General features: G+C 46.2%; 1 protein-coding gene across 1 annotated transcript in view; it reads right to left on the bottom strand.

The window, feature by feature from the left end:
- LOC140417946 (uncharacterized) overlaps positions 1–5,596 on the bottom strand; it is a gene marked incomplete at its 5' end in the record, with an annotated part of 73,810 nt that extends 68,214 nt beyond the window's left edge. Inside the window, one exon of the mRNA XM_072501379.1 lies at positions 4,733–5,596. Within this exon, the coding sequence (XP_072357480.1) occupies positions 4,733–5,596 (864 nt within the window). The remainder of the gene's footprint in view (positions 1–4,732) is intronic.
- Between the last annotated feature and the right edge of the window lie 13,850 nt (positions 5,597–19,446).

Below are 19,446 nucleotides of genomic sequence, written 5' to 3' on the forward strand. Positions count from 1 at the left end.
GTTCACCAGAGGCCCTGGAACTCAAAATGGAGGAATCACTCTCGCGTGCCCAGAGCACGTGATGTCAGTGTGGCCTGCTGTCTGCCACTACTCCAGGCAGAAGACTCCAGCTATTTTTTAAAAATTCTGCCCCTGGGTCAGCGCACTGACATCAGGAGGCCGTGTTCTACCCCGCTGGGCTCCAGGCCTGCACACTGCTTAGGGGCACGCATGCGGGGAAGAGCCGGCATTCTAAAAGCGGTTGCGCCGTTTAGCACCAATTTCCGTGATCTGGGACGCCCGCGGCACGACCTTCCCAATACCCGCCCAGGACCCACCCTCAAGTCGTGCCGCTCGATTTGAAAGTGACTGCTCCAAGGTAATTGACAAAGGAGCCAGTGGGTAGATGAGATTTTATTTTTTGACACAGCGAGCTGTTCTGATCTGCCTGAACGCTGATTCAGTAGTATCTTTCCAAAGGCTAAATACTTGAAAGATAAGAATTTGCAGGGCTGTGGGGAAAGAGCAGAGCAGTTGGATGAATCAGTCAGTCCTTCCAAAGAGATAGCAGGGGCATGATGGGCCAAATGGTCTCCTCCTGCAGCCTGTGAATCTGAGCCTCCTGCTTTTGTGCAGGTTAAAAGGGACAGATTTCATTGCATCCTCTTCCCCGTATATGTATTTAAAGAGATGGGTTTATCTTTAGCTCCGAGTGACCGATATACCAATTGGTTGGAGGCCCATTTCCCAGTCAGTCCTCCAGCACCTTCCTGTCTCTCTATTAGTGCGACGTCCATGGCAGTTTCCCAACTGGGGCACAGGCCCTGTTATTCTCAGCTAAATTCAGCCCCCAGCTCTGTCTCCTGCCTGTCATTGACACGAGCAATAGACACAGAAAGGTGCCCGAGGCTCAAATGGGAAGTCAAAATTTGTGGCTCTGAACCAAGACTTCAACATTTGTCAATCAAATCCCTGTTATTTATACTGGGGTTTCTATTATTACCGTGCCACCCCTTTTCATGTCACATTGATGTACTTTAGGGAAAGTGGGTGAGAGGGGAGACAAAGGGTGGGAGTTTTAACAGGTAACTTTCCCTTTCTAACTTTGCAATGTCGATAATGTCAGCCGTGGCTCAGTGGGCAGCTCTCTCACCTCTGAGTCAGAAGGTTGTTGGTTCAAATCCCAGTCCAGGGACCCGAGGGCAAGAATCACATCCAACATTCCTGGTCCCAGCACTGAAGGAGTCTGCACAGCCTTCTTTCAAATAAGATGTTAAACTGAGGCCCTGTCTGCCCCTCTCAGGTGGGTGTAAAAGTTCCCACAGCCACTATTTGGAAGAAGAGCAGGGGAGTTATCCCCGGTGTCTTGGTCAATATTTATCCCTCAATCAACATCACTAAAAACAGATAATCTGCTCATTATCACATTGCTGTGTGTGGGATCTTGCTGTGTGTAAATTGGCTGCTGTGTTTCCTACATTGCAACAGTGACTTCACTTCAAAGGTACTTCATTGGCTGGAAAGCACTTTGTGACGTCCTGTGGTTGTGAAAGATGCTATAGAAATGCAAGTTGTTAAATTTAAGATTTCTGTTGTCTGATCTTGTTATTTGGAACTTTATTGATTTCAGCCACACCCAACCTACCATTTAATAAATTCACTTTGGTTCAGACAAGGCAATTAAGACAAAGATAGAAATTGCTTGATATTAAATTTAAAAGTTTATTCAAAGAAACTTTAAGACATTGACTTTTACAACTCAATGTGGGTGATCGGTCTGTAGAAGCGTAACGCTCTCTAGCTCCTTCTTTGACAGTAATTCTTGTGGAATTCAGCCTCGGGAGTCTGGCTCCTTCTTTTGACAGTAATTTCTTTGGAACTCGGCCTTGGAAATCTTCAGTACTTGGCCAGCAAGGAAGACCTTCAGAATCTCTACTTTTATCCCCAAAGTGACCATTACCTCTTGTCAGAGTTGGGCCTGTTGTAACATGGCCATTGGTCAATTTGGTCACTGGATTAATTTAATTGGATCCCCAATTACTGACTCCACCTTCTCTCATTATCTCAGACAGGAATACAATAGAACTGTTTCATACTGTCGCTTTATCTGATTCGATACAATCCCTTATTCAGACAGTTTCAAATGTTGAAGCTAATCAGAGTTTGAAGGTCTCTCTTGCCCGAACATTTATCATGATTGCACATATCTTACATACACAGCAATTAAGCTTTTGCATTTTTACAGCAAATAAACCTCAGTCTCTTACTGTAACTACTGATTCATTTTTGATTATTTAATTGTCACTCAATTAAGGCTCATTACTTAATCAGTCATCTGATACTAACTGGTAGCTAATTAATACAGTAATCGTTAATTAATACATTTGGTTAATACAATATCCAGTGGTTGAAAAAGACTGTTTTATGGAAGACAATCACTTTCTTTCTTACTAACTTTGATTGGATTGAACAATGAGTCTTAGACTTGAGCCAAACTTTGGCAGGATATGATACCCTGTAGCTTTACAAAATTCTGGAACAATTTGTTGTTTTAAACAATTTTGCCTCATTCATCAGTTTCGAGAAACAGTTTGGTTTATATAGAATGAATTTTTAAAATAAAGGTCCAGTCACGTTTCAGAGTTTAACATGGCTTCCTTAACCTTGTTACTTATAACAGTGAAGTTGGACGAGTGATTGATTTTTAAAAAGAAATATTATTAATGAGGCATACGCAGAATTACCGACATTACAACAGTGGGTGCACTTCAAAAGTATTTCAAAGGCTGTAAAAAGTTTTAGGAGATTGTGTGGTCACGAAAGATGTTATAGAAATAGATATAGAATCCCTTGCGTGCAGAAGGAGGTCGTTCAGCCCATCGAGTCGGCACCAACCCTTCAACTCACCCCATATCCACTCACCCATAACCTAAGCTGCATACCCCTGGACACTGGGGGGGGGGGGGGGGGCAATTTATCAGGGCCAATCCCCCTAACCCATATATCTTAGGACTGTGGGAGGAAACCCACACAGACACGGGGAGAATGTACAATCCACACGCAGACAGTGACCAAGGTCAGAATGGAACATGGGCCCCTGGTGGCGTGAGGCAACAGTGCTAACTACTATGCCATTGTGCCACTATAATAAATGTAATTTATTTTTAGAACTAGTTCCCAAACTTGGATATATCACACTCGGTCCACTCATGAAGATCACTCATAAAGACTGAGACTTGATTTTATGTAACAACCATGTCTTTCACTTCATTTCAAATACCCTGTGAAAATCCAAACACAGTATCTCATGAAGGTATTTGATTTAAAACAGAATGACTTGTTGTGATTTGAGATTCACTGCCTGACAATGAAATTAAAATGAAATAAAAATCGCTTATTGTCACAAGTAGGCTTCAAATAAAGTTACTGTGAAAAGCCCCAAGTCGCCACATTCCGGCGCCTTTTCAGGGAGGCTGGTACAGGAATTGAACCGTGCTGCTGGCCTGCCTTGGTCTGCTTTAAAAGCCAACTATTTAACCCAGTGTGCTAAACCAGCCCCATTATGGTGCAGGAAGTAAATTCTCCTGTAACTTTCAAAAGAGAACTGGATAGATTGTGCAGGGTGCAGGAAAATAAACTTGCAGGGTGATGGGACCAATTAGATTGTTCATTCAAAGAGCTAGCATGGGAATGGTGGGCCTAATGGCCTCCTTCTTATCCCTTTGATTCTCGTTTACATTTGAAGAAAATCTTAGCATTGAACCAGAGTTTGGCAGTATTTGGGAAATATCTGAAATCCACTTCCTACGAGGGGGGAAGAAGCGGAGATGATGGAATATTTCCAAAGGAAATTGGTTGGGCTTTTGAGGGAAATAAACCGACAGGGGTACGTACGGGAATAGAACGGGGTAATCATTTGATCAATAGAAATCTACAAGTTGTGAATCTTTGGAATTCTCTACCCCAGAGGGCTGTGGGAGCTCCTTCATTGAGTGTGTTTAAAGCAGAGACTGACAGATTTCTAAATACCAATAACACAAAGGGATATGGGGATAGTGTGTGGAAAAAGCCATTGAAGTGGATGATCAGCCATGATCGTATTGAATGGTGGAGCAGGCTCAACGGGCTGAATGGCCAACTCCTGCTCCTATGTTCCAATGGTACAAAGATGCGAGAAACACCCAGATAAATTAGACAAAAGAACCCTGTAACCACCATAGCCCATCTTCATGGCAACATGGCTGCTTTGGGAACGAAATATCTTCCAACGTGCAAACACCTTTTCATTCTGTGCCCCTCGTCAAACTTGGAACCAGGTAATCGCAACGAGGCTCAAAAACGGTCAGCCCACCGGAGGCAGAGGTGTTAGACCGGCCAGTCCAGCAGAAAGAAACCCTCCAATCATCACCATTCACCAGATGTCAGAATGAACAAAATGCAGTCCTGGATGTCAGTGAGAGCAGAAACAATAACAACGGAGCCAACATCTGTAATTTGTGAACTTGTTGGAGTAACAACAGGTGTGATGAATCACAAAACCCCTCCCCACATTGAGAGCAGATGAATGGTCTCTCCCCAGAATTAACTCGCTAGTGTCTCCGTAGTTGGGACGGATCACTGAATGTCTCTTCTGCTCAGAGCAGGTGAATGGCCTCTTCCAGGTGTGAACTCGCTAGTGTTCCCGCAGGGTGTATGGATATCTGAATCCCTTCTCTCACTAAGAGCAGGTTAACGGCCTCTCCCCAGTGTGAACTCGCTGGTGTGTCTGCAGGTGGGATAATTGAGTGAATCCCTTCCCACACTGAAAGCAGGTGAACGGCCTCTCCCCAGTGTGAACTCGCTGGTGTCTCTGCAGGTTGAATAACTGAGTGAATCCCTTCTCACACTGAGAGCAGATGAACGGCCTCTCCCCAGTGTGAACTCGCTGGTGTGTCCGCAGGCTCGATGAAGTAGTGAATCCTTTCTCACATTGAGAGCAGGTGAATGGCTTCTCCGCACTGTGAACTCGCTGGTGTTTCAACAGATCAGATGATTCTATGAATCCCTTCTCACACTGAGAGCAGATGAACGGCCTCTCCCCAGTATGAAGTCGCTGGTGTCTCCGCAGTCTCCTTAAAGTAGGGAATCCCTTCTCACACTCGGAGCAGATGAACGGCCTCTCCCCAGTGTGAACTTTCTGGTGTGTCCGCAGGTCGGATGATTGAATGAATCCCTTCCCACACTGAGAGCAGATGAACGGTCTCTCCCCAGTGTGAACTCGCTGGTGTGTCCGCAGCTCGGATGATTGAATGAATCCCTTCCCACACTGAGAGCAGATGAACGGCCTCTCCCCAGTGTGAACTCGCTGATGTGTCCGCAGGTTGGATGATTGAGTGAATCCCTTCTCACACTGAGAGCAGGTGAACGGCCTCTCTCCAGTGTGAACTCGCTGATGTCTCTGCAGGGCGGATAACTGAATGAATCCCTTTCCACACACAGAGCAGGTGAACGGCCTCTCCCCAGTGTGACTGCGTCGATGGGCTTCCAGCTGAGATGGAGCCCAAAATCCCTTCCCACAGTCCCCACATTTCCACCGTTTCTCCAGGGTGGGGGTGTCCTCGTGTCTCTCCCGGTCGGACAATCAATTGAAGCCTCGTCCACAGAACACGTGTACGGTCTTTCCCCGCTGTGAATGGTGTGATTTCGTTTCAGTCAGTGTAACTGGTTCAAACTCTTTCCACAGTCAGTGCTTTGGAACACTCTCACTCGGGTATGTGTGTGTGTCTCGGGGCTTTTCCAGTCACACTGATCTTTTGAAGCAGACAGAAAAGACAAACATTTCTCCTTCTAGATTCAACGTCCGGTGATATTCAGTTACAAGGAATTGAGAGACTCAGTCAGATTGAGACGTGACGTTTGAGATTTCGGTCTGCAATTCCTCCTCTTCTAATATCCTGTAAAAACAATTTACAAAAGTTACTTTTCTTCTCCTCATTTTGGAGAAGGTATCCTGAGGGTAACGACAGTCTGGCCGTGGGGTTAATCCTTCGGGTCCTCAGTCTTATTGAGGAATGTCCCCTTGGATCTATTGTGGTCGTGATTCTTTTGTATTTTTGTTATTATGGGAGGGTTTATGTGTTGTTGACTTTATCCTACTCTGGTACCGACGGGGCTTTTATCTGTGAAAGGAGCAGTTTGGGGAAACTTTGGTGCCTCTGGTGTAAAGTGAGTTGGAGGAGGGGGTAATGACGCACGCCCGATTGTGGCGTGAAAATCTGTTCCTGTCTCTCTGTCGCCTAACTAATGGCGGCAGTTAATCATCAAATTTTCTCAGGGAATGTATGGGCCATCCATCGCCCTATCAGAAGGCAAATGATTGTCTCCTTTCTTAAGGAGAAAGTCGACATAGCTTTATTTCAGGAAACTCATCTAGATTAAACTCAATTGGGGTTGACACGGTGGCACGGTAGTTAGCACTGGTGCATCACAGCTCCAGGGTCTCAGGTTCAATTCCGGCCTCGGGTGACTGACTGTGTGGAGTTTGCACATTCTCCCAGTGTCTTTGTGGGTTTCCTCCGGGATCTCAGGTTTCCTCCCACAGTCCAAAGATGTGCAAATTAGGTGGATTGGCTATGCTACATTGCCCCTTAGTGTTCAAAAAAGTTGGGTAGGGTTACTGGGTGACTCGGATAGACTGGAGGCATGGGCTTAAGTAGAGTGCTCTTTCAAAGGCAGGTGCAGACTTGATGGGCCGAGTGGCCTCCTTCTGCACTGTAGGGATTCTGTGATGAGGAATACTTTAAATTGAGGCGGGATTGGGTGATGCAGGTTTTTTTGCCCCTTTTTCATCAAGTAGCAGGGGTGTGGCAATCTTTATGAATAAAAATATCCCTTTCAAAGTTGAAACCTGAACAAAGGACAAAGCAGATAGATATGTGGTCATTAGAGGTTTGGTGCATGGAGATGTTGTTTCAATAATGAATGCTTATGGATCCCCAAATTACTCCCGGAGTTAATTACGAAGGCTTTTGTGGATTTCGCAAAGTTAGCTTCAACTAACATTTTTGTGGACGGTGACTTCAACTGCCACTTATATCCTCTGGTAGATAAGCTCCCAATTACCAAGAACCCCCCCCCCCCCCCGTTTCAAGCTAGGGCGTAGCCTCGGCTTGTGAGGAGGTGGGTTATGTGGATGTTTGGAAAACTTTGAACCTGAGGGGCGGAGCTTTTACGTTCTTTCCAGCCCCACATCAATGTCATACTAGAATCAATGGCTTTTCTGTGCCGAAGACAATCCGACACCTGGTGTCCTCCTGCAACACAGGAAACATTATAATTTTGGACCAATCCACCTCACCCGCCCGCGCGCCCCCCCCCCCCCCCCCATTTTCCAGGAGCTTCTGCTCGAGGGCTCACCCCCAAGTCAAGAACGTGAAGGTTTGATGCCTTCCTGATAAGAGGTACTTTATTTACTGCACATTTTAAGGAAGAGTTTGAGTTCTTCCTTTTCTTTAACTCGGCCCCTGGTATTTCCCCCTTCAGCCGTGTGAAGTTCATGCCGGGTGGGGGAGGGTGGATAATTTCTTACCCTGCTAATAAAAGGTGCAAGTGTTGGAGAACCAGCGGCGTCTGGAGGTTTGTTTGGCGAACGCCGAGGAGGATTATAAGGAGGCCCAAGTAAGCTATTGCTGCAGGAGGTTAACGCAGCAAGACTCCCTATTTACTCAGCAGGTTGAGAAAAGTTGAAAGTTTGCGAGGCAGAAGTTGTACGAGTTTGGGAGCAACCTGAGCAAATACAAACGCCGACTTTGGAGCGATTTTCTCTGTGCGGCTTGGCAGAGGGAAAAGGGTCATGAAGACGGAGGAAATAAACCAAAATTTCGGGAATTCTATGCAGGATTATACAGGTCTGAGCAGTCTGGTGATGTGTTGGCGGTGTGGAGCATTATTTCTCTTCCTTGAATCTCCCGGAGGCCTCAGAAAGCCAGCATGAGGCTCTTAACGCTACTCTTTCTAGGGAAGCGATGTCAAAGACCATGAAGGAGCTTCAGCCAGGTAAAGCGCTGGGACCACATGGCTGTGGGTGTGGGTTTTATAGGGGATTTGAGGTTTACAGTTGGATCTATTTGAGGGTATGTATTATCACTTTGACTCAAGTATGCTACCATCGACTCTCTGTGAGGTTTATGTGTTTGATTCTGAAGCGGACAAGGATCACGGGAGTGTGTCTCTTATCAGCCAATCTTTCTTTCGGAATGTTGACTTGAAACTGCTACCTAAAGTTTTTGCAAGAAATCTTGAGGGCATCCTTCCAACAATCATTTTTTTATTTTAATTTAGAGTACCCAATTCATTTTTTCTAATTTAGGGACAATTTAGCTTGGCCAATCCACCTCCCCTGCACATCTTTGGGTTGTGGGGGTGAAACCCACACAAACACGGGGAGAATGTGCAAACTCCACACGGACAGTGACCCAGAGCCGGGATCAAACCTGGGACCTCGGCGCCATGAGGCAGCAGTGCTAACCACTGCACTACCGTGCTGCCCTCCTTTCAACAATCATGAGGGAGGACCAGTCTGACCTTGTTCTGCATCACTAACCAGCTGAGCTAAATTGGCTCCTAATTATATTACAAGCTGGGCAGCGGCAGGGTTCATGAATGTCGTATTTGGGCTTCTGAGAAGATCTCGACAAATAAATGTGTCAAGCTGAGGGAGCAAAGGATGTCAATGTCTTTAAGCGAGAGAGAGAGAGAGACCTGGGCCAACCTTCCCAGAGTCTGCACCCTCCCTGGATTCACTTCCTTTCCCGTCAGTTGCTGCAAGTGACCAATTGAAGGTGAGAATGAGAAAAGAAATGGAAAGGGGGAGAAAAGAAAATGTTTTACTCACAGATGTTGGAGACGGGAGGAAGTTTGCGTTCTTGTGACGTTCAATCGAGCAGTCACACAAAGCCCGAGCTGATTAGCTGGAGGACCAGAAAGGAGGACAATTCTTGCCATTGGTCAATACCTCAGGTAAAAGGTCAGGAGGCGGGCTACCCTTTGCACATGCGCAGCCTCCCCTCTCCCTTGGACATGCGCAGTCATGGGCACGGGGAGATCACCGATTGGCTTCTCGCTCTGGCCGTCAGCCGGTTGCCTGGAATCCTTCTCTCGAGGTGGTTCTGTTGTCGGTTTCTTTTCCCCCTTGTTCAAGGGGCGGGCGAAACAACGGGTGGGGGGCGGGGAGCGCCGGGCTGCGCACTGGAACCCGGTGACGACAGCGCGGAATAGAGTAATTCCTATTGGCTGATTCGGGCAGTGCCCATTGTGATGTCACAGCGGAAGTGAAGGAAACATCCTCCTGTCTCCAACATCTGTGAGTAAAACACTTTATTTTCTCCCTCTTTCCATTTCTTTTCTCATTCTCACCTTCAATTGGTCACTTGCAGCAACTGAAGGGAAAGGAAGTGAATCCAGGGAGGGTGCAGACTCTGCAAAGCTTGGCCCAGGTCTCTCTCTCTCTCTCTTAAAGACATTGCCATCCTTTGCTCCCTCAGCTTGACACATTTATTTGTCTGGCTAAAAGGATGGTCTCTCGCCACCGGGGTAGCAGCGCGGTTGGGTGACTTGCACGACTTCCTGCGGTTAGAGAAGAGAAAGTCTGAGTTAAGGGTGCAGCAGGGGAGTTTGAGAAAAGGTGGGGGATGTTTGTGACCATGTTTGAGGAGCTGTTCGTCGCGGGGGGGATCTGTACAAACCATATAGTTGATTGTTGGGAAGAATGTTTCCCGGGGTGTTTATTTGCTGTAACCTACTTTGATACAAGTTTGAATTAAATGCATTTTTTAAAAAAAATAATAAATTAAAGGATGGTCCCTTTCCTGATGTTCACAATTAAAGGAAGAGAAAATGCTGGAAAATCTCAGCAGGTCTGGCAGCATCTGTAGGGAGAGAAAAAGCTGTTGTTTCGAGTCCGATGACTCTTTGACAAAGAGTCATCAAACTCGAAACGTCAGCTCTTTTCTCCCCCTACAGATGCTGCCAGACCTGCTGAGATTTTCCAGCATTTTCTCTTTCATTTCAGATTCCAGCACCCACAGTAATTTTCTTTTATCACAATTGAAGGGCTGGTTTCTCCAGGAGATGGCTGACATTTAATGGGACAGTAAATTAATATCGGCTAGAGATATGTCTAGTGGTTTTAAATTAGATATATTATTTATGGTCTGTAATAAAGTACATTTACTATTATTTCTGGTTGTGTAATATTGTACTGTCGCTATTTATATATTTCCAGTCATCTCTTCCCTCATAAGGCTATTAGTCTATGGAATTCTCTTCCACAGGGATCAGTGGAGTCTGTGGGTCACTGAATATATTCAAGGATGAGTTGGACAGATTTTTAATATTTCTTTTATGTTTTTTACCATTTTTTAAATAATGAATGCAACAGAATAACAGAAATATTGATGGAAAATGGGTACAGTGTAGAACAACTGATACTGCCGCATAAATACAAGCAACACATTGCAGAATTAATTCAGAGCAGGATATTTGAGCGACAAGAGCCTCTAGATGAAATGCCAGATCAGTTAACAGGTTAACATAGTGAACGGGGAAAGAGGGTAAGATTATATAAAAACAGAAGAATAACAATGCAAGGCGCATACCCCAAAATATTACAAAACACACTAACAGCATAGTCGAATTAAAATAACATAGATGACATAGAATCTCGATAGTGCAGAAGGAGGCCATTTGCTTCTTCAAGTCTGCACTGACCCTCAGAAAAAGCACTCACAGAGGCAGACTCCCCATCCTAGTCCCATAATCCGGTCCATTGATCATGGTCAACCCACCTCACCTAACATTGTTTGTGCGGAGGGGCACGAATTCAAAAATCCCTAAAACAGTACTACAATGGAGAAGAAACATGGGAGGCTTGGCCCTCCCGAACTTGCAATACTATCACTGGGCAGCCACGGCCGAAAGAGTGAGGAGATGGGTAAAGGGCCCAGACATGAAATGGTTGATGATGGACGAGTCCTCATGTACAGGAATGACCCTCCGGGCCCTCGCCACGGCAACACTCCCATCCCCGCCAGCAAAACACTCAAGTCCAGTGGTGGCAGCTACCCTGAAAACCTGGAACCAGATGTGGCAGCATTTCAGTCTGACCGATGTGTCCATCATGGCCCCCATCTGCGGCAACCATAGGTTTGCACCAGCCATTCTCAACACCACCTTCAAGAGATGGAGACAGGACGGGGAACACTGATGGTTAGGGACTTTTACACGGGAAATAGACTAGCGACCTTAGAGGTGCTGACGGACAGACTGGACCTACCAAACAGGGATGAGCTCCAGGTCAAAAACTTTCTCCGCAAGGAGACAGCAGCATACCCAGGAACCCTGAGAAGCACAATGCAAGAGGAGTTACTGGACGCAGACAGTCTGGGGAAGGGAAACTGTGGACCTGTACGGACAACTTTTAATAAGGATGCGCTCCTTACTTGACGAAACCCAGGAAAAATGGGAGGAAGAGCGAGGGACGGAAATAGGGTGGGGACTCTGGAGCGAAGCACTGAACGGGACCAACTCCACCTTCTACGCAAGGCTAAGCTTCATGCAGCTGAATGTTGTGCACAGAGCACACCTGACAAGAACCCGAATGAGCAGGTTCTTCCCGGAGATGGAGGACAAATGTGAATGGTGCCAGCAGGTCCTGGCAAACCATGCCCACATGTTCTGGGTATGCCCCAGACATGTCAAATTCTGGGCAGCCTATTTAGAGGCAATGTCCATGGTTATGAGGGTGGGGCCGTGCCAACAAATGGCAGTCTTCGGGGTATAGGACCAGCCAGAACTATTCATGGGGAAGAGGGTGGACGCCCTTGCCTTTGCTTCTCTAATCGGCCGCTGGAGAATCCTGCTCGGCTGGCGATTAGCAGCACCACCCACAGCTCAGACTGGCTGGCAGACTTATCGGAATTTCTCCACCTGGAGAAGATCAAGTTCACCATCCGAGGGTCAGAGGATGGTTCCCACAAAGTGTGGAGGCCATTCACCAACTTGTTCCAGGACCTGTTTGAAGCCAGCGGCCGATGGAACACTGGGGAGGGAGGTGGGTGTACGGGAGCCAACGGGATCACAGGGAGCAGGCAGGAAAGGGGGGGGGGCTACTGGGACAAGGAGGGACAACCAGAAACCAACTGACACAGAGACCAGAGAGCCTAGAACAAAAACACAAGAAGAGGAACCCCCATTGGAAGGTTTAAAACAGGACAGGGAGTGCGCGGGGTGGAAGGGAGGAGGCTCATCAATGGGGGGAAGGGAGGGCACCGTCCACTTGTAAATAACAGATAACTCCCATTGTACAGTGAAGGGCTCAGGAAAGGACCCAGAAACGAGGAGGGAAAGGGACGGGAGATGGAGGGACCGGCACAAAGGAAATTGACATGCACATTGTAATCGGCAGAGTTACCCTGACTGCTTGGATAGTGTATAATAAGCATTGCCACAACCCTGCGACTCAATGAAAAAGAGGTGAAAAAAACTGCCCCATCCAATCCCGCCTCAATTTAAAGTGTTCCTCATAATCCAGATGGGTTTCCTGTAATAAAGCTATGTCGACTTTCTCCTTAAGAAAGGAGAGGATCTTTTTCCTTCTGATAGGGTGATGGATGCCCCGCACATTCCCTGAGAAAATCTGCACATTAACTGCCGCCATTAGTTAGGCGACAGAGAGAACAGGAACACTGTCCTACATTGCCTCAGTCATCAAGTATTTTCAGGACCAACATTGATACATTTCTAGATATTGAAGATATCGCGGGATATGGGGATTAGTTTTGGAAAATGGTGCTGAGGTAGATCGGCCAATGAGATTGAATGGTTGAGCAGGTTTGATGGGCTGAATGGTTGACTGCAGCTCCTATTTGTTATGATCTCTGTGCCCAGGACAGAAAGCACTGAGCATGGATCTGTCAATTAGCCTGAATCGGCATCTTCAGGAGAATTGGGAGGGTGAATATTAGATACAGCAGAGTGAGAATGGAGGGAGAGTGTGTGGGATGGAGATTTACAGTGTTTGGGGAATGAGAGAGGAAAGAATGTTCTCTAGAATTGTCTGTTCTGAATTTCTAGCCTGTGCTGACAGTGATGTCTTTTGTAAATTATTTTTACAGGATATTAGAAGAGGAGGAATTACAGCCAGAAATTTCAATGATCACATCCCAATCTCACAGAGTCACTCGATTAATCCGGGCCTGAATATCATCGGCCTTTGAGTCTATTTTAAAAGATTTTAAACATCAGTGTGACTGGAAAAGCACCGAGACACACACACCCGAGTGAGAGTGTTCCAGAGCACTGACTGTGGAAAGAACTTTAACCAGTTACACAACCTGAAAAAACATTGCAGCATTCACAGCAGGGAGAGACCGTACACGTGTTCTGTGTGTGGTCAAGGCTTCAACTGATTGTCCAACCTGGAAAGACACGAGGTCACCCAAAACATGGAGAAACCATGCAAATGTGGGGAGTGTGGGAAGGGATACAAAGCCCCATCTAAGCTGGAAATTCATCGACGCATTCACTCTGGGGAGAGACCGTTCACCTGCCCTCAGTGTGAGAAGGGATTCACTCAATTATCCGACCTGAAGGGATACCAGCGAGTTCACACTGGGGAGAGGATGTTCACCTGCTCTCAATGTGGGAAGGGATTCACTACTTCATCGAACCTGCTGACACACCAGCGAGTGCACACTAGGGAGAGGCCGTTCACCTGCTCTCAGTGTGAGAAGGGATTCACTCGGTTATCTTGACTCAACATCCAATCTAATGTCCTGTAAAAGGAGATGACAAAAGTCATCACTGTCAGTCAAGGATAGAAATTCAAACACCCAAAACACGGAGAAACCATGGAAATATGGGGACTGTGGGAAGGGATACAAAGCCCCATCTAAGCTGGAAATTCATCGACGCATTCACACTGGGGAGAGGACATTCACCTGCTCTCAGTGTGGGAAGGGATTCATTCAGGTATTCAACCTGAAGAGACACCAGCGCCTTCACACTGGGGAGAGGCCATTCACCTGCTCTCAGTGTGGGAAGCACTTCACTCAGTTATCAAACCTGCAGACACACAAGCACGTTCACACTCGGGAGAGACCGTTCGTCTGCTCTCCGTGTGGGAAGGAATTCAGTAAATTATTCCAGCTGCAGAAACATCAGCGAGTTCACACTGGGGAGAGACCATTCACCTGCTCTCAGTGTGGGAAGGGATTCGCTCAGTTATCCCACCTGCGGAGACATCAACAAGTTCACAAGTGGTTACAGGGATTGGATTCTGCTGTTATTGCTGCTGTTAATCACATCCAGGACTGAACCATGTTCATTTTCACACTTGGTGAAGTGGGAGGGTTTGAGGGTTTTTCTCTGCAGGACTGGCTGGTTTCCAGTGGGCTGATGCTCTTTGTACCTAGGAGAGCACATTTCCACTGAAATGTACCACAAAAGCTGGTGAAGGACATTTATTTTATCCTGGATGGCAAATGGTGGTTTTACTGCTACTACAGGTAGATCGAAAGTAAAAACAGGAAGAACTAGAAAAAGGTATATTTCTTGATGGAAATATAAAATAAATAAATCCAGAGCTTCCTGGATGGTGAGGGAGATAGAGGTGAAGATCAGAAAAATGAATTGCGCAGATGAACGATCTCAGGTAGAAATACAATGGAGAATCAGGCTGGGTATTGAAGGACCAAAGGAGAACTTGCAGGTGGAGGCAAGAGAAATAGTGAAGGTTTTAAATGAGTACTTTGCATCTGTCTTTAAAAAGGAAGAAGATTCTACCCAGACCGAGGTAAGAGAGGAGGTAACTGGTGCACTTGAAGAATTAATAAATGAGAAAGAGGAGGCTTAGCTGTAGGAGACCGAGGGTGATGACAGGCGGCTGCTTTAGTAACAGGAAGCCAGTGTCCAGTGGTGTACCACAGGGATCAGTCCTGGGTCCCCTATTGTTCATCATTTTGCGTTTGATAAGGTTCCCCACGGTAGGCTATTGCAGAAAATACGGAGGCTGGGGATTGAGGGTGATTTAGAGATGTGGATCAGAAATTGGCTAGCTGAAAGAAGACAGAGGGTGGTGGTTGATGGGAAATGTTCAGAATGGAGTACAGTCACAAGTGGAGTACCACAAGGATCTGTTCTGGGGCCGTTGCTGTTTGTCATTTTTATCAATGACCTAGAGGAAGGCGCAGAAGGGTGGGTGAGTAAATTTGCAGACGATACTAAAGTCGGTGGTGTTGTCGATAGTGTGGAAGGATGTAGCAGGTTACAGAGGGATATAGATAAGCTGCAGAGCTGGGCTGAGAGGTGGCAAATTGAGTTTAATGTAGAGAAGTGTGAGGTGATTCACTTTGGAAGGAATAACAGGAATGCGGAATATTTGGCTAATGGTGAAGTTCTTGAAAGTGTGGATGAGCAGAGGGATCTAGGTGTCCATGTACATAGATCCCTGAAAGTTGCCACCCAGGTTGATAGGGTTGTGAAGAAGGCCTATGGAGTGTTGGCCTTTATTGGTAGAGGGATTGAGTTCCGGAGTTGGGAGGTCATGTTGCAGCTGTACAGAACTCTGGTACGGCCGCATTTGGAGTATTGCGTACAGTTCTGGTCACCGCATTATAGGAAGGACGTGGAGGCTTTGGAGCGGGTGCAGAGGAGATTTACCAGGATGTTGCCTGGTATGGAGGGAAAATCTTATGAGGAAAGGCTGATGGACTTGAGGTTGTTTTCGTTGGAGAGAAGAAGGTTAAGAGGAGACTTAATAGAGGCATACAAAATGATCAGGGGGTTGGATAGGGTGGACAGTGAGAGCCTTCTCCCGCGGATGGAAATGGCTGGCATGAGGGGACATAACTTTAAACTGAGGGGTAATAGATATAGGACAGAGGTCAGAGGTAGGTTCTTTACGCAAAGAGTAGTGAGGCCGTGGAATGCCCTACCTGTTACAGTAGCGAACTCGCCAACATTGAGGGCATTTAAAAGTTTATTGGATCAACATATGGATGATAATGGCATAGTGTAGGTTAGATGGCTTTTGTTTTGGTGCAACATCGTGGGCCGAAGGGCCTGTACTGCGCTGTATTGTTCTATGTTCTATTTATATAAATGACAGATGACTATGCGGGGGGCAGGAACAGTAAGTTTGCGGGTGACACAAAGATTGGCCGGATGGTTAACAGTGAGGTTGAGAGTCTTAGGTTACAGGAAGATATAGTCGGGATGGTTAAATGGGTGGAAAAGTGGCAGATGGAATTTAACCCTGAAAAGTGTGAGGTGATTGGAAGGAGTAATTTGACAAAGGAGTATTCAATGAATGGCACCACACTGGGACGTTCCAATGATTCACCAGGATGATGCCTGGGATGGAACATTTAAGTTATGAAGAGAGATTGGACAGGCTTGGTTTGTTTTCGCTGGAGCAGCGAAGACTGAGAAGCGACCCGATAGATGTATGTAGGTTATGAGGGGCATGGACAGGGTGGATAGGCAGCAGATGTTCCCTTTCGTTGAAGGGTCAGTTATGAGAGGACACAAGTTCAAGGTGAGGGAAAGGGGGTTTAGAGGGGATTTGAAGAAAAACCTTTTTACCCAGAGGTTGGTGACGGTCTGGAATGCACTGTCTGGGAGGGTGGTAGAGGTCGGCTGCATCACATCCTTTAAAAAGTACCTGGATTGGCACGTGGCATGCCTTAACATTCAAGGCTACAGACCAAGTGCTGGCAAATGGGATTAGGTCGGCAGGTCAGGTGTTTTTCATGTGTTGGTGCAGACACGATGGGCTGAAGGGCCTCGTCTGCTCTGTATTAATCTGTAATTCTGAGGTGGTAGAAACACCATCTTTACTGACAGTAGATGAGGCTCCAGCACCAGATGCATCCAGAGATACTGAGGGAAGTGAGTGGAAATTGCAGAGACACTAGTGATAATTTTCCAGTCTTCCTTAGACACAGGGATGGTGCCAGAGGACTGGAGAATTATGAATGTTACACCCTTGTTCAAAAAGGGATGCGAGGATAAAGCCGGCAACTACAGACTAGTCAGTCTGACTTCAGTGGTAGGGAAATTTCTGGAAAATATAGTTTGGGGCTGAATCAATAGTCACTTAGACAAGTGCAGGAAAATTAAGGAAAACCAGCCTGGATTCATTAGGAGAAAATTATGTTTAAATAACTTGCTGGAGTGTTTTGAGGAGGGCGCAGAGAAGGTTGATAAGTGCAGCACTGTTGATGTGGTGTATACGGATTCTCAAAAGACATTTGACACAGAATCACACAACAGACTTGTGAGGAAAAATCTAATTCATGGAATAATAGGGAAAGTCGGCACTTGGATAAGAAATTGTTGAGTGACAGGAACAGAGAGTAGTGATAAATGGTTGTTTTTCAGACTGGAGGAAGGTTTGCAGTGGAATTTCCCCAGGGGTCAGTGTTGGGACCCTTGCTCTTCCTGATATATATTCATGACCCAGACTGGCGCTCAGGGTTTGATTGGAAACATTGTCAACTGTGATGAGGATAGTCTCGAACATCAAAGGGATATTGACAGGTTGGCGGATTGGGCAGACAAGTGGCAGATGAAGTTCAGTTCACAGAAGTGTGAGAGGTGATTTATTACGGCAGGAAGACTATGGAGAGACAATATAAAATAAAGGGAAAAACTCTAAAGGAGGTTCAGGAACAGAGGAACCTTGGTGTATATGTACATAAGTCATTAAAGGTGGTAGGGCATGTTGAGAGAGCAGTTAATAAAGCAGATAGTATCTTTGACTTTATTAATTGGAGAGGCGGTGACAAAGTGGTATTGTCACTGGACGAGTAATCCAGAGACCCAGGGTGATGATCTGGGGACCCGGGTTCGAATTCTACTATGACAGGTGCTGGATTTAAACTCAATAAAATATCTGGAATTAAAAGTCTAATGATGACGATGATACCATTGCAGATTGTCATTAAAAGCCATCTGGTTCACTAAGGTTAGCACTGTTGCTTCAGAGCGCCAGGGTACCTCCAGGTTCGATTCCCAGCTTGGGTCACTGTCTGTGCGGAGTCTGCATGTTCTCCCTGTGTCTGCGTGGGTTTCCTTCACGTGCTTCAGTTTCCTCCCACAAGTCACGAAAGACGTGCTGTTCGGTAAATTGGACATTCTGAATTCTCCCTCTGTGTACCCGAACAGGCGCCGGAATGTGGCGACGAGGGACTTTTCACAGTTACTTCATTGCAGTGCTAATGTTAGCCTACTTGTGACAATAAAGATTATTATTATAAGATTGATTTCTCCCTTCATACGTCGGAATAAAGCTTTGAAACCTGATCCTGAGTCTCTCCTGGTGGGGACTGGGTTGTCCCACAACAGTCACCATCATCATTCTCAGCCTCAGAAGATTATGTTTGATGGGTTATTTGAAAAACGCGATTCTTTCGTTGGGAACAATTCATTACATAATGATACTGAGAATCAATGTTGAAAACACCGATTAATCACCCCTGTGTATTTTCCGGGTTCAACCGCCTACGGTTACCATCCAAGACCCATATTATCATTTTCACATCACTTGTCAGCAGACATACCTTTGTTCTGGTATCTGCCACTAATATTTTGTCTATTTGAAACTCGGCCACAATGACTCCTTTGCCTCACTGTGAGTTGTCTATTTGATACGAAAGTACCTGAAATGAGTGTTTTCCACAATATTGAAATCATCTTCGACCGAGTCTGAAAATACTCATAACCTTGCATTTTGCTGTTAGTGATAAAGCCATACCTAGCTTCTTTCAGGGTAAGGAAGTAACCTGTGTCCACATCAGCTTCACTGTTCCATTGCTGATATTGTTCTCCCTACGAGAAAATTGATGGAGAATCAAAGCCTGAGATTTTGCAATGTTCTCTGCCATTCTGTACCTAAAATTGTCAGCAGCAATGTGCATCTCAGAGAGAGAGAGAATAAAACTTCTTACACAAGGAACCAAAGTTTAGTGCTGATTCTCTGCTACCATGTTAATTCTAAATTATGTCTGCAGAGGAAGCATTGGTCTCAAGCTGAACTGTACCTTGAACACATTTATTTCCAAATACAGCAAAGGAAACGCAGTCTCCCAGTTTCTCGCCCTACCCCCGACCCCATCCCACCCCTCAACGCCCAATTCTCCTTCCCTGAAGGTGTTGCTCTCGGGTTCAGTTTCACTCTCACCTATTGCCCTCCCCAATATGTCACCCAGGTGTCTAAATCTTTATACCTGAAGTTAACAAACTGTTTTGCTAAGGGGGGGCGTCACAATCCAGTGACTACACACATGTACTTTGTGTCAGGCTGACGTCACGCCCCCCACCTTCCATCCCAGTGCCAGGATTTTGGAGACTGGGCTCCGGATGGGTAATGGCGGCCGCAGTTCCCACAATTCCGTGCGCGCAAAAGAAACCGCTCTATCCGCTGCGCGG

The sequence above is a fragment of the Scyliorhinus torazame genome, chromosome 5 (genome assembly GCF_047496885.1).
Source record: "Scyliorhinus torazame isolate Kashiwa2021f chromosome 5, sScyTor2.1, whole genome shotgun sequence".
Classification (NCBI taxonomy): Eukaryota; Metazoa; Chordata; class Chondrichthyes; order Carcharhiniformes; family Scyliorhinidae; genus Scyliorhinus; species Scyliorhinus torazame.